The sequence below is a fragment of the Myxocyprinus asiaticus genome, chromosome 28 (genome assembly GCF_019703515.2).
Source record: "Myxocyprinus asiaticus isolate MX2 ecotype Aquarium Trade chromosome 28, UBuf_Myxa_2, whole genome shotgun sequence".
Lineage (NCBI taxonomy): Eukaryota > Metazoa > Chordata > Actinopteri > Cypriniformes > Catostomidae > Myxocyprinus > Myxocyprinus asiaticus.
The window spans coordinates 7,263,577-7,280,515 of NC_059371.1; the positions used below are offsets into that span (position 1 = coordinate 7,263,577).

The following is a 16,939-nucleotide window of genomic DNA, read 5'->3' on the forward strand; positions in this document are numbered from 1 at the left end:
TAGAAAATTGGTGATGGGCTATTTTGACTTGCCAAAGTCTTGTAAGCAACCATTTAGCAACCCCCTAGAACGCTCTATCAACCACCCAGGACACCATAGCAAACATATAGCAACACCTTGGCAACCACTCACACTGTAGCAAAGAAATATACAGATACACTTAAAATCCCATCAGTAAAGGTTCAACTGGAGCATTTTGGTCCAGTATGAGTCAATCATTGCTTCTTAGCTGTAGTTTGTCAAAGCTGTGATTCAATAGTGCCAGATGACCCATGATCAGTTTTTAAAATGAGGAACCATGATACATCAAAGACATGCGAGTTAGCCACTGCTGACCCACAATCAATGTCTCTGCATTTCTTCTTTCTATCCCCTCTTCTCTTTTTCATCCACAGTTTTTCATGCATACACAAATTGTAACTGATAGATAAGTTAGATGAGTTAAGCTCAATTGACACCATTTGTGGGATAATGTTGAATACCACAAAAAAATTATAATTCGTACCTTGTTTATTTAAAAAGAAAATCAAATGTTTGGGTTGCAGTAAGATACTTACAATAGAAGTAAATGGGGCCAGTCAATAAACAGAAAACACAGCCTTGTTTTCATGTGTGTAGCATGAAATATGGCGTCTACTCTAAATATAGTCTATAAGGTTCACGTTTGAAGTACAAATCTACCATAAAACACAAAGTAGCCATTGCACCAGAATATTTGATATAAGTACAACTGTTGTTACTACTTACATTTTTTTGCTACTTTAAGAAATGCAAAGTTGTAGACAATGAGATTACATGTGTTTAAACCACAATGCTAAGCGAGTGCTGTAGACGTGCGTTTGACAGGGCCAGACAGGCTAATTAGAGCGATTACTGCACAGCTGGATTGGCTGGCTGCTCTGAGGAGGACGCATCAAAAGGATCAGCCGCTTGAAGAAGGTCTCATCTTGACAGCTTCTGCACCAGCAGATCTGCAGCGTTTCTGGTTGGGGAAGCGGGCCGTTTGGGGCGGACAGTTCCCCAATTGGATGCTGAAGAGAACTGAAAGTTGACAAGGGAACGTTGTGTAAGTTCCTCTGCATTTGTCAGCTGGAACTACAACAGGAGGATTCGGATCTTTGCGGTGCTCTGATTGCTGGGTGGAAACGGATGGCGAAATAATGGGAGGAAAACTTTTCTATAGCTGTGTGAGAAAGACAATGTAAACAGCCACATGAACCGTGTGATCAAAACATCAGCTGATGTAGAGGAAGTGAAGGCCAATGTTTAATGGAGAATGGTGTCATCAAACTCGTGTTGAAGTTCTTGAATTATATGGGTTTTCACCTTAAGATATTATTTTTTGGCTTTGAGAGAGTCAGAGCATATTAGGCTGTGATTTGTTTGAAATTTGGGCAGCAACAATTAATTAATGAAAAACAATATTGAAAATAGTTAACAGAAAATGTCATTATCGATTAGATCTGTGCTCTTATAAAGTGACATTCTATTTTATAATATACTACAACTGTATTATACTATATATTTGAGTATATATGAATATCATCATAAGTTGTATAGCATTATATTAAACTATATCATATTACAGTTTTTTTGGTAAAAAATGTATAAACTACCACACATTTCCATTTTTTATAGACTTTGCTTTACATATTTTTTAAAGGAGTTACTTTTTTATACGATTAATGTATTATTTGAGCAAATAATCAACAGATAATCAGTTATCAAAATAGTTGTTAGTTGCAGTTGTAACTGCTTAAATTGTAGGTATTATTCATTCTGTTGAATCAGTGTCAAGAGTGTCCAGCTCAGTTCTGTGATCACTGCACACGCATTAACTGCTCACTGCTTATTAACAATGACAGCGGATTTAAAACCTGTTAAACTTAGACTTTACAGTTATTGTTTTGTTATAACCATATCTCTAGATAACACAATTAAACCCTGTAAGTACTTGTGAAAGTATTTATGAATAGTGTATATTTGTGTTCTCGTAAATAAATAACTTTTGTTGGAGCCACGGCCTAGCAGTCAGCGAGTACATTTCGGCATATTGAGTCATGGTACGAGTTTGAATCTGCCTTGCGTTATTTGCCTATCCAATTTCAGGTGGTATTATTGAATTCTTCTATCAGAATTGATTACAGAATTAAATCATATAATTGGATTGTTATGTATCTTAAAATTCGTTTATTTTTCTTTAAAGGGAACATGTCATGCGTTTTTTTTTTACTTTATTATTTTCCTTGCGATTCACTTATAATGTTACAGTAGTAGAGTTTTTGCACAAAAAACAGTCATAATATAGTATTAAATGACCTTTTTCCACCCTGTCTCTGGCCCACGGTCTGAAACACTCAGTTTTCTGTGCTGTCCCCTTTAAGATTTCAATATACACGACCACTGTGTTATGACTGGCTTACATCTTTGAAGTGCAAACACACCCCCTCAGTGCTCATGGAACTGTATTTTCCCAAAATAAAACAACGAAAACATGCAAGTGATTTACAAAAACCCCTGAAAGCACTCAGTCCAGGCAATCATTGATAGAAATACTGTATGTTTCAATTTATGTGAAGCACGCAATCAAACTACTACAGTTGTCTGACTGAAATAACAATAGAAAACTGAACAAAGTCAGCACACTGTTGCTCCCCAATATTATTAGGCATACAAGATTTGGTGACACAATAATGCTATAAAAAGCTTAGAACAGTGAAAGTAGTCCAGACTAGCACAAGCTGAGTATGTGAAGAGTTAATAAATCTGTTTCCAGCTGTAATGGAGGGTCGACATGGGTGTTCACCTCTGTTGTGCGGCTGCTTCAATACACCTCCTATAGTCGCACCCTGGATCATTTCGCCGGTCACCCTGGGGTGGGGTTCACCCTGCTTAAATACGGGATAATAGGTGTCCTGATATGTTTATTTCAGCCAAAATACATGACGTCCATGCTAAAACAAGAGAGATGAGACAACACGGAGAAATGTGCCGAACAAAACAGATGACCAAAAAGTTTATGAAGTAAAAGGAGGTGTTGATCTCTTGCTGTAGAGGTGGTCATGCATTAATGAAGGCCCCCTAGTGATGTAGGTAAGTCGCAGAAGTAGAGAATGAAACGTTTTTGCAGCTTGTTGTCAATAAATGCTCTTTTTGGACTTGGAAGGAAGTTTTGAATTCTGGAGCTTACTGTATGTTTTTATAGAACATAAAATTCTTATATGTCAAAAGATCAAGGGAAATTTGATTCCCCTTTAAATATATTCAGTAGCTGGGTTTCCATCTAAATGTTTAGCATTTCCTAAGCACATTTCTAAAAATTTGACTTAAAGAAAATATAAATTGTTGTGCATTTCCAAAAACTACGTCATGCACATCATCTTGAGGGAGCCGCCTTGTTATGATGGAGCAGCTGAATGACTTCTTTGCTTTGGGGAGAGTTTTATTTGCATTGTTGGAGTAATTGCACCTCATTTGATTAAATGCTGCCAGAAGACGCTGCAGTGTATTATCTGATAAAATGAGGGCTGAAATGGATGTGATGCCAATACACCACCAGTCTCCACATACCTGTGAGCACCCGCTTTCAGAACTGTTTTGATGGATTGTGAGAACTCACTTTAAAGACCAGCTGTGGATTAAACACTTCCAAATGTCAAGTGCTCGCAAAATTGTGTGCCAAGGTCGGACCTTTGGTTGGGCCAGTAACATCAAGCTATTGCACACTCATAACACGCACACGAATGGTCAAAACGCGTTATCGTTTTGCAAATAAACTGTTTCCATCACTTTAATATGCATTTTAATTTTGAGAGTTTATTCACATATATTTCATATGTGCAATTTCAAAATGTGCAAAGAAATAGATGGATGGAGACCCAGCTAATGTTGTTAGCTACTTTTTTGTTAGTTGCTTGTAGTGTTGCTCACTACTTGTTTAAAAGAGTACTGTAGCTCAACTGTAGTTTAACTACTTAAAATTATGAGTAGCTTTCAAAGTAGCGTCCCTAACATTGCTATCAGATTGCTTAGATGTTCTTCGTGGTTGCTAGGGGGTTGCTTACTGGCCCAAAAGCCCACCCCTAAAGGCGGTCGCACACCGCACAAGAAGTGCCACGCCGCAGGTGGCAGACAGTACACACAAAAGTTACCAAGGTTTTTCTCTTCTTCAAGAATGAACAGCGTTAGAGTAAATAATCCATGTCCTTTGATAATGAATTGGGTTGAATTTAATGGAAAATATGCGTGTTGCGCTCTGCAGTGTGGCAGAAATTTGAGCAGCCTCCGTAGTCGTAGCTGGGCGCCGCTGACAGATGCCAAGCGGCGCCGGCAGTGTGCATATCTTCATTGAAAACAGTTGTTTCGAATTTTAGAACATGCTATGTTTTCCACCATGTGTGCGACCCCCTTTAGTAGTGGCTTGGGTTCCACCTTCAAACTAAGTCTAAGGGAAATTTTCTACCATTTTATCATCCACTAGGCATTAATCAGATGTTTTTTTCTCTTATAAAAGCAAAAGCACACCTCTCCTCAACAAGCTGCATGATTTGAAGTATAATTCATGTCAGTAGCACAAAAGATGTGGAGCAAGTTACAATCCTAAAGTGTAATACTTAGGGCTTGAGCAAACCCCTAACCCTAAGAATGAGCAATAGTAATAGTGATGCTTGCCTCTCAGTTTTTTCCAGTAGCCTCAATGTTACCAATTCAACTGTAACCCTGTGGTCATGCTCATTATGCTTCCTAATTAACAATCTCGAAATAATTCAATTACCCAAGACGAACACTTTCCCTTGACAGTGCCCCACTTTCTTGCCTTAGTCAACGCTCTAGCTCTAATCTCTCTCCCTCTCTCTCTCTGTCTATCTATTTGTCTGACTGCAGTAATCCATCTGAGCAGCAGCATGGCTCATCTAAGCCCCCACTGGGCTCGTCGGCCGTGACCTCTCGTATCCTGCTCCGGCAGCAGCTGATGCGTGAGCAGCTCCAAGAGCAGGAGTGGCGTGAGCAGCAGAGACAGCAGAGAGCAGCGTACGGCCAGCCCTCTGTCACCCAGAGCCCCGCTATCAATGTCAGCGCGCCCACCGGCCTGTCCAATGCCACACAGGTGCCCATGGAAGTGCTGAAGGTAACACAGCCACATTAGAAACATCTTGACAATGCTTTTCAGATTTGTTGCATGTTGTGATCAAACTAGAGGTGCTTAATGGGTTGATGCTGTATTTTTTTATTTCATGGCTGCATAAAAAGATCATAGCTAGATATCTATGAAGGTTATATAAGTTATGAAGGTTTTCAAGTTTGACCAATGGAAGCTGGGGAAAGACAATGTTTGAGAGTCATTCTTTTGGCCATTCTGTTCAGTGCTGCTTGTGGTACAGAAATTACACACTTCAGTTCTAAGGTTAAAAGTTCTAGGAACTGAATTTAAAAGTGCTAACCCACTTTGTTAAATTAAAGGTGGACTTTGGGTTCAGTTAAGAACCTGCTTTTTATCGAGAACCATTTCTCTGTATAGGACTCTTGAGGTGGGTATATGGTTATGTGAAGATTGATAGCGTTTTATGTTTCCTCATGCTATAGGTTCCCAAGATCCGTGTATTAAAGCACCAGTATATGGATGGTTTTCCAAAGAACTTAAGTGTAAATTGGCCCTTATTTGCAAGAGCGTAGGAAGGACTTTGAATTAGACTTTCTTACAGTGAATTCGGCAACAATAGGTCAAAAGTTCTTTTGCTGAAATTGGGCTGTTCTCACCCAAATTCAAATCACTACCCCAGTGGCCAAAGCAGGAAGTGTTGTTGAACGAATGGGCACATGTGAACTTCAGTTTCTGGGTGAAATGTCCACAGAGTGGCACCAAAAGCAAGTTGTTTTTAGTTGTAAATGATGTAAACCATGCCCTAACCCAAACCCCCAACCCTAAACCTAACCGTCAGTGGAGAAATCATTAACTCTGCAGAATGGGGTTAATGTCAGGGTACTGGAACATTCAGTAGCAACATGTTGAGTTCCTGTGTGATCATGCTGGTAAAATCCCATTTGACCATGTTTTACTGTCATGGTTTATTTTCTGTTGTTGCATTTTAATTAGTGTTTTCACATTTTGGCTGTGCTGGCATATAATGAATTTGTTCTTCTGTGTTGACTGCTTACTTAAACTTGAACTTGAATCTTTATCTTTTCAAGTGTGTCTGATTATGATACTGTCCGTGCGGGAGGGGAGGGAATTGGGTAGGCAGGGGACAGTGAAGTGTGTTAAAACGCATATGGGGATTATCTTTCCCCAGAGAATTCCTCTTTAATGCATGCTGTGCTTCCAGCCCCTTGGAGTTAGCCATCTTTAATCCTATTTGCTCAGCTACATTCAAACTCTTTTCATAGCTTTGATTCCTCTTTAGTCTGCGGAACTATAGACTGTTATTGATTTTCTGTGCTATTATGCGCAGACTGTGATAATTACGACAAAATCACCTTCATCCCAAAGGACGCAGGCTGCTAATGTCACTTGGTAAGAGCTGTTATGTTAAATTTGAGCTTTTTTTCAGGGAAAAGTGATTGTCATGGTATCACTGTCTTTAAGAGTTGCTGGCATAGGAACTAAGTGCATTGATCGTAGCGTCACTTAAATATTGATCAGATTATTGACTATTGATCACTATTCTACAATTTTGTTCCTTGACTGTGTTCTTATTTTTTGTTTGTTTAGTTTTACGTAATTAAGTATTTAAATGTTTTTAATTATTTAGTTAATTCACTCTTGCACATTTCAAAGATTTCTAGTGCCGAAATGATCAAAGTTCACGAACTTTCTTATTCTTGTACATTTAGTGGTTTATTCTATGATTTAAAAATTAACTATTTTCAATTCCGTTATTAAAACTTTATTAAGTTACTTAACTGTGTAAAACATAACTATATTAACCAATCTCATACTATGATAAATCATAGTTTTCAGATTTTCAAATACATAGTGGGCTTGTAATATTCTGACATTTAAACCGAATAAAAAATCAATGTAGTTTTATAGTTTTTTTTCAAAGTATAGAAATGAAAACAATTACATTTTAAATGTGAAGTACACTACTTAAAATGGTCTTTTACTTATTTGTTATGTGTTATTGGCTTGTTTAATTTTTTTTTGCTTTGTACATACTTTGTTGAAACACCTTATATATATATATATTTATGAAGCTATTAATGCTCTGGTATGAACTGATTTTCACACAACAGTTTTTATCAGATGTGTGAAATTTGCTATATTTACTTGTGACAATCCCCTGTCAACAAAACCTAATTACACAAACCAAGATGACCCAGAATGTGTGAAGCAGTCTTATCCAAATACTACACAATATAATGAAGAAGGGTATTTTTGATATTTTATGCTGTAGATCTACTATAATTGTCATATAAAATGTCATAGTAATGTTACTAATATTTTTTGAACACTAATATCCAAATTTCAGTCCACATTTATTGTATAATATGAGAAAATAGAACGGTATGTTGTATGTAGTATGCTGTGAAACATTGGTGAAACCTCATGGAATCATAGTCGTGTTTGAAAAACACATCAGTTGCTTATATCAAAGGAGAAAAACAGCATGGCATGTACTCCGTAACCTTAACGTAGTATTTATGTTCAGTCAGTCGTTACTTATGCTAAGCTGATGATGTGCCGGTCATTCAACCCCTTGAATGGCTGTCAACAATGAATACACTCTGCCTTCCATCATAACACACATTTTTTTATATATACATATTTGAACTAATATATGTACAGTTTAATCCAGTACAGAGCATTGGTGGTAAAAGATACAGGGATGTCAAAAGAGAATAATATTTGTATTTTGTTATTAATTATAATAGAGAAATATAGGCTGTTGTTATACATTTATAGCCAATAGCTGATATTTTTGAAAAATGGTTCCCTTTCAAGTTCTTCTCATTTATAATTGAGTAGAAGAAACAGTTTAAGAGATTAAAGGGTGAATTCCTTTCTCCATTTATTTTTTGATTTATTGATATAATCTTGAACACCTCAATTTTATATTTATGTTCTATTATATTTTAAGCACAACAACAACATATATATATATATATATATATATATATATATATATATATATATATATATATATATATATATATAATATCAGAATTAGGTAAGATTGCTCTTATTGGACATTTAAGATGAAATATTAGATGAAGTGGTCAGTTTTCATACTTAAACACAAATAAATAATAAATCAATTCAGATAATCAGAAAGAAATAAACTTATATAGGTGAAGTATATAGTATACAGAGAAGTATGTAGTAAATGATAAGTACAACTGATTGTGAATGAAATGGTAGAATGCCTTTGGGTTGCTCATATTTTGATACTCCTTTTGAAACGTCATCCATGAGAATTTTAATCTTCAGAAATTACAGTTATACAAGAGGGATAAAAGCATTTCCTTTCTTTTTTTATGAGAATAAAAATGAGCAAACGATCAAAAGAAATAAGGAAAAAAGAAAGACCCAAAGCTTTGAAACTAGTTGCTTCTGACTAGCTTAGCCGCCCCTTTCCCAAAGCTAAGCAAAATTAGCTTAGGTGTACCAGGCACAGCCGCTGAACCTTAAAAGTGAAAATATTAAGCTTAGATGGGTTTGTCTAAAGACTGATTGGCCCCTAATTAGCCAAGTGACCTTTGATCTTTTTAGAAATAAGTACAGGATCAGGTTTAGGAGGGAGACAAAGGCAGGAGCAGTCTTAGCGCACACTGAAAGCTAATTCAGCAAAGAATGCCTGTAATTAGCTGATTTCATTCCATGGCAAATTTAACGTCAGGATTCAGAAAGAAGGAAATTAAGCTACAAAACGAATGTAGGAATAAATACAAGAGATCAGTTTCACTATTGGCTGTTCGCACACAATACACCAAAGAAAAGAAAAACAAAATTGTTCAACGACACAGTGGCTTATGGATTTGACTTTTGTCGTCTCCTTACACAATTTCAGTGAAAAGGAGGTTGTAAATGTACAGCTTCTAGTATTAGTCTGTGTTTAACCCATGGAGTTCATACAGAAACTATTAATTGTTGCCATTGTATTGCAATGCAAATTTGCAAAGTTTTCTCATTATATTGTCAACATTAGTACTTTTTAATTCTAGGAACTCTTTCTAGAACTTTTTGGACATGATCATTTATTTGGTTAAAATTATGCTTCTCTATATTTTGTCTCAGGCCTCTTACTTACCATCCAGTGTAATCTCATTCATATTCATAGGAATCCTAAGGGAAAGTTTGGAACATGTATGTTCATATTTGGATGAACAGTGAGCACGTTTAGCTGACACGCATGATCTTACACCGATTATGCTTAATAGGCCGACAATACGTAAGGTCATGTAAACGCCTTAAACAGTTTTCTTTTTTGGGGGGAAGGCCATAAATGGTTTAAGCATAAACCGATTGGCGCACCTAGATTTTCGTCCATTTCCCCACATTTCGAGCTACATGCAAACACCTTTACCGCTGTTCTTACCAGCTTATCCAATATGCGCAATTGTTTACGTTTTGGTGTCAGAAGCAGAGAATAATCATTAATAAAAGTGATCTATTATGTATAGTATATGCATGTAAACACACTCATTGATGTGTACAGTAGCAGCTTATGGACTGGTTCTAAAAAGCAGATCTTCCTAAAATTCATAGATTCATTTTTTGTATGTCATAAATTATATTAATTAAATACGTTTATTTAATAGTGTAAACACTTTTACCTACTTTGACATTATATACATATATACACAGTAATTTTGAAATATATATATAAAATCCATCACTCACATGAGATGAAGGCTCCATTTTAGTAACCTTATAAAAGTTGTTTTATTCTGCAAAAGGTCTGTCTGTTTTTCTGTCTGTCTGTCTGTCTGTCTGTCTGTCTGTCTTTTTCTTTCTTTTTGGAGGAGGTTTGGCACAGGGATTAAAAGGGGAAATAAAAAATGTCACTTCATGTCAAAAATGTCTACAGCTATGACCAGGCTGGGCGACCAGCTAAAACCAGCCAACCAAGCTGGCTTTAGGTGGTCTTTTCTGCAGGGCAGTATTTAATGATTATATCAATGACTTTGCAATGTAAACATCATGAAGTATGTATATACAATAATATGGTAGCCTACCATACACATTTTTATAGGCATAAAACGCAACACTCAATTTTATACAATATGTAACGGGGGTCCCGGCTACGTCTGTCTACCCACCAAGGGGTCCTTGGCCTGAAAATGGTTGAAGACCCCTGATCCTTTGTAACAGCACACACACAATATTTTGCATTTCAGCAAACAAAAAGTACAAACAACCCATTTTACCCATCTGAATTTCATTAATAAATAAATGAGTTATTAAAAAATTCTCGGACAAAGTTTCTCCATCATATACTGATAAACAATCATGTTTGCCTATGGGAATGTGTCTCAGTATTGAACTTGGACACCTGCAGCAGTATATTCGCAAAAGTTTCGACAATTGACTGTTCGCTAAGCTCCGCCCCCCATTGGTTATGGTCGCTCGCTCTGACAAGCTCTGCAGATCTTCACATAGGAATGAATGGGAGATTGCAAAATATTCTCATAAACGGAATGGATAACATTTTTATGTGGGCTAGTATGAAGTGTGACATTGTAATGCATATTTATCTTAAGTTTCTTGTAAAAGATACAGTTACACAGTAATTTGGTTAAAAATTGTGGAGACTGTGAATCAAGACAAATGATTATTACAGTCACTTGAAAAGATAATTTTTCATTTAATAGTGATTACACATCTAATAACATCAGCGTAAGTGAACAGAGCTGTTTATAACGTCTCATAATACACTCATTTTGATGCTGTGAACTGTTTAATTACTATCGCTTTTACTATGACTTGAATCAATACATAAATGAATTAAAGTTCAGTTATTAGCTTTAATTTACCTTGGAGCAAATGTAGGTGATGTTGTAGATGTTAATTTGGGAATGAGGACTGACACCGTTTAATCCATAACATGCTCTTCAGATTTATTTAAAAAAAGAAAAAGAAAAGAAAAACACTGCGGGTATCCTCTCTGGGTAACTCGTGTCACTACTTCAAATGACCCGGCAACAACGTGTTTTATAGTGTTTCGATTATTTGTATAAAATCCTGCTTAAAAGTACTCAAACAAACATAACTTCCATAAGCCGTCATTGGAAAATAACTAACGCATGTCAGAGTAATGGCGGCAGGGCAACAGTTGCTAAGACAGGATTGGTCAGAAGCGCTTTTAAGGCGGGGCTTAGCGAAGGGTCAATTCCAGTTCCAATCAGTTTTTAGAAAGACAACAGAGGATTTGTTAATAATTGTATATCTGAACAGTTGTCCATATGTAAAAAGGTTTGCATTTTTGAAGCTATCTATATGTTTATATAAGTATTGTTTGTAATCAAAACTTGAATGCCAGACATACACTTTACGTATGATTACCTACGAATGCTAATGATGCTAAACTAAAAACATTTTAAAATCAACTTGCTTAAACTATTTGAAAAAAGCAAAAAAACAAACAAAAAAAGATATATTACTAAAGGCCAGTGTGGAAAAAAAAACATAAAATACAAGAACCCCTGGATGAACCAATCATTGAGAATGCAAAACATTTTTATACGCAACTGTTTGAAGCAACATGATTGTTCAGTACTGCACAAGTGCACAATGTGTCTCATTCTTTGAGACTCAGCATTGAGAAGGATGTTGACAGTGTCTGGGCAGAGGCTCTCTTGAGTGTCTAAAGACCACCACACAAGTCAAGCAAAGAGGGGAGGAAGAAGACAAATCTTTGTTAGTTGCCTTTTGCCCTCTGGATTTGCTTCAGCGTGTTCTCTGTAAATGTCATTGAGAACTTCTAGCCTCAGGACCCCGTCGGCTGTTGCTGAACTCCAGATTTGGCACTTAAACAGGCACATAATTTCTTGTTTAATTCAAGTTCACTGACTTATATTAAAGGGTCAGTTCATCCAAAAATGACAATTTTGTCTTTGTTTACTAACCTCAATGTCATCAAGCTATCGAGTGATTTTAAATGACTTGGAATATTGTGCAGTAGTACCATATTTACAAATTTGCAGTAAAAATCGCCATCCATTTTTGTTGTATATAAAAGAAAATAGCTGCTTGACAAATTACTAAACATCTCACTTTGTGTTTTGTGGAAAAATCGTATAACTGGGTTGTCACCAGTATTAGGGGTAATGCGATAAATGTAACGCATGATACTTTTTTGAGTAACGAGTAAAGTAACACAATATTTTTTATTTTAGACCATAATATCTGAGTTACTTTTTAAGTAAAGTAACGTATTGTTTTTGCACACCTCTACTGTCCCTGTATTGTGAGAAATCAGGAGTAAAATTGTGCAAACTTCGGGGAGGAGACATAGTGCATGATTGGCATTGTAGTTCTATAGAGTGTGAGGCCAGAGACTATTTAGCAGAGAGAGACGAGTCACTTCTATTTAAATGAATGGGAGAAATTGGAACGCCCAACCAAGAAGCTCTACCACCCAAAAGTCAATGGATGTAGAAAGGAAGTCCCGCCTTGCGGGTAAAAGAGCCAATCACCTTTTAGATACAGACATCACCTGTCAATCAACTTGCTAAGGTGCATGCGCATTTCGTGTTTTAGAGCAATATGAGGTCAACATTCGATTGAGTGAAACGCGGTTGATTCATGTGTTAATACACACTGCGTTACGAAAATCAGTAAACGCGTTTAGGCAGAGGAATGATAAGACTAGTCTTCCACTTGCCATGACATGATACACGGGGTGAAATGCTCGCTCAATTCACGGACTGCTCCGTGTTATAGCTCCCTGTAACTGGGAGAATGGGATGAGAAAAGCTGACTCTGGATCAGTGACTCGAAGCAATGTTCTACATTGATTGTGTATGCAGAGAAAATGTCTTAGTTTCTAAAAAGATTCTACATTTTTGTTTTATTATAAACAAGTAGTTTGTTTCATAAACCATTTTATGACATTTTGGCTGCATTAAAAAAGATTCCATTCAAGATGTATCAGCATGCGCCTTTGAAGTTGTGGCGTCTCTACGCACCGTGGATCAACTCAAAACAAGCGTGCGCTGAGATGACTTAAGTGAAAAATATTCATTTATTCATCAGTTATTCCTTGAACATGTTAGGCTGGCATTCCCCACTGAATTTTATCCTGACATTTGAAAAACTTCTTAAGTTGACTGGCATTGTGGATGGGCACAGCACATGATGACAGATATGATGCAGGTTCAAGTGTTGCACTTTGCTGCTTTAGGTAAGAAGAGTTTAGGTTTATTCTTCATTATTCATGTTGGCTGCCATGTTAATGGAAAAAAACAAATCATGCATATTCATGTTATTGATTCTTTATTATAAATATGACTTGAAGACCTACTTTCTAAATATCTGTTTGCTAAGGGGGATGTGCTAAATTGTAAATTCAATTGCTGTGGCTCAAACCAAGAGTGTAAAATGCATATTTGAACAAGTCATTCATGAGGTCTCATGATTTCTTATGGATGCCATCAATTCAAAAGTGTGCCTGTATAGCACAGCACATTGATTTAAAGTGAAGTCCTTTGAATGTGCTTTGCTTAATGCTGGCCTTGGGGCAGAATGTTTATAGCTTATTCAAACTGAGTGAAGAAAACTTATGTTGACTGGTTGAAACTTTGACTTCCTTGGTTATCTATAAAATTGACCCCCTGAGGACATGCCCAAAATACTTCTCTCTTATTTCAAGAGAAAAGTGGGAACTCTGCCTCTATACCTCCTATTATATATCCTACTTTATATCACAGACAGTTTCAGTAAAATATTACTTGAATTAGAAAAAGTGGAAGATTGTTTAATGATATAACACACTGCGTGATCTCTGTTTGTGAGAGATCATTAAACATTTTAAATTTTTATCCTATTGTTAATCATTGATTGAAATGCCACTGTCTTTGGTTTGAGTCACTCATTAGGCAAGCATCAGTATTATTATTGCTCTATTATTATTAGGCTACAAACTACTCATACTGCCTTAGCAACCTCATAGCATCACCCTAGCAACCACCCAGGACACCTTAACAACTACATATCAATGTGCTACAAATCACTCTGACCACCTTAGAAACCTTAGCAACCACCCAGAACACCTGAACAGCCACATGCACTACAAACCAGACCACCTTGGCAACCTCATATAAAATGGCCCAGCAACCACCCAGAACACTTTAACAACCACATACCAATACACTACAAAACCAGACCATCTAAACAAGCTCATAGAAACGCCCTAGCAACCACCCAGAAAACCTTAACAACCACATACCAATGTGCTACAGACCAGACCACATTATAAACCTCATAGAAATGCCCTAACAACCACCCAGAAAACCTTAACAACCATATACCAATGCGCTACTGACCAGACCACATTATAAACCAAATCGAAAATCCCTAACAACCACCCAGAAAACCTTAACAACCACATGCCAATGCACTACAGACCAGACCACCTTATCCACCTCATAGAAACACTCTAGCAACCACCCAGAACACCTTAACAACCACATACCAATGCGCTACAAACCAGACCACCTTAGAAATGCCCTAGCAACCACCCAGAACACCTTTACAACCACATAACAATGAGCTACAAACCACTCTAACTACCTAAGAAATCACACAGAAACACCCTAGTGACCACCCAGAACACCTTAACAACCACATGCCAATGCGCTACAAACCAGACCACCTTAGAAACACCCAAGAGACCACCCAGAACACCTTTACAATCACACACCAAAGAGCTACAAACACTCTCACTACCTAAGAAACCTCATAGAAACGCCCTAGTGAACAACAAGAACACCTTAACAACCACAGGCCAATGCGCTACAAACCATTCCGACTACCTAAGAAAGCCTCATAGAAACGTTGTAGCAACTACCCAGAATACCAGAACAACCACTTACCACTACCATAGCAACCTTATTGAAAGCCCCCAGTGACCACCCTGAACAAACACTTCAACAACCATAATCCAATGCGCCACAAACCAGACAACCTTAACAACCTCATAGAAATGGTCTAGCAAACACCTAGAGCACCTTAAAGGTGCACTCAGTAATTTTTTTCCTCATTAAAAAAAGTTTTACTACTAAAGAAATTAATTGTAATTTTGAGACAAATGTGTAAAATCATGAGCGCTCACATGAGATGAGGACTCTAGTCATATCAGTAAACTTATAATAGCTGTTTTATTGTGAAGAGGGTCTCCTCATGGGGGCAGCCATGTTAGAATGGAAATAATTCCACTACTGTATGTCTTGAATTTGGCAAAAGTTCTCTAAATAGGATGGTGGTGGGAGAATTTTGTTGCTGGGAGCCAGAGTCAGTCTGAAGCTACAGAAAAGACTCCATTGTTTTAAGTTGATGCTGACGTCAAAGTTGCTCCATAAAAGCATCAGGTCATATTTTACATAGAACAGCAGTAGTGTTTGTTGTGTCTTGTGCTAATTGATCAACATGCAAATCTAATCAGTTTGTCACCCCCTTTTTAGGCACATCCAACTGCATTCATGTTTGGTCAAGTCAGTTTACTAGATAATAAAGAGAGTGAAGCACAGTAGGTTGATTTCTTTGCTCACAGTTTCAGTATTCTTTCAAATGCTTTGTGTTGTAAATATTTGTGGAGATGGTTGAATATCATCATTATCAGGTGAGAGTTTATCATTCTGCAAAATGGTCTTAGTACTGTAGATTTATTATCTGTTTATTTAGAGGTTTGCTTATTGGCCAAAGTTATTGGAACTAATATTGGGTTTATTAACACTTTCATTCATAGCAATGTTTCAGTATTTGTATGCACACATTGATGGATAATATAGAGAAATGTGCTCTGTCAAATTGTTTTATTATATATTTATACATATGCATCTTTAATTATATTGTTCAGTAACAGAGGAATTGGCAAGAAATTAGTTTTTAGATGCATGCAAAATAATCTCTTGTGTACTGTATTATGTATTGTGAGCTGATAATGGCAAGTCAAAAATGAGTGTAAAGTTCATTTGTTCATATGGCTCATAGGGAGGGACTCATGAAAGATGAATAATTGTGCTATGAATAGAATGGGAGTCAATTTTGGTTTTAAATTACTGAAATTGTTACTAATTTGACAAAAGCGCTGTGATTACTTATTTATTGGAAGCCTCGTAATGTATAAATTGATGTCAGTGTTTTACTTAGAAATTTTAATATGTGCTATTATTATTATATTATGATGTATGTATAATATAATATATTATGTATTTTATATATATTATACAGTACACTTTTATATATATTATACAGTACACTGTAACATGTTTTGTGAGGTAACCTTAAAAAATATGCTTCATGTGGTAACATCTGAATTAAATGTTATTTAAATCAAAAATATTATTTAATTTGACAAAATGTACTTGACATATTAGGTCACACCATCAAAAGTTATTTTATGTGTTAGATCAAGTAGAAATAGAGACGTTAACAGTTGCAGGTTATCACTTTTTCACTGAAAGACATACTGTAATGAGGGTTTAATAGTTTAATTGGTGGAAAGTTTATGAAACACTGCTGGACATTAATAATACAAAAAAAATATGTTAAAAATATTTTAATTTCATAATAACATTCCATCAGCAAAAACTAAATTAAATTGCTAAAACTTAAATTTTTTTTTTTTTTTTTTTTTTTTAAATGACAATTCAATTTGATGAAATTTTGTAAAGAAATTGAAATGCAAAAATCTTAAAATAATTTTTTGAGTGAGATAAACTGAAAGTTGCAGATTCTATTATATCACAATGTTCTTGCAGCCTTTGCTGGTTGTTTGTA

General features: G+C 36.2%; 1 protein-coding gene across 2 annotated transcripts in view; it reads left to right on the forward strand.

The window, feature by feature from the left end:
• The window catches only part of LOC127418914 (microphthalmia-associated transcription factor-like), a 60,949-nt gene that overhangs the window by 28,290 nt on the left and 15,720 nt on the right, over positions 1-16,939 (forward strand). For both annotated transcript variants that reach the window (XM_051659830.1, XM_051659831.1), the window contains exon 2: positions 4,885-5,128. In XM_051659830.1, the coding sequence (XP_051515790.1) occupies positions 4,885-5,128 (244 nt within the window). The remainder of the gene's footprint in view (positions 1-4,884; positions 5,129-16,939) is intronic.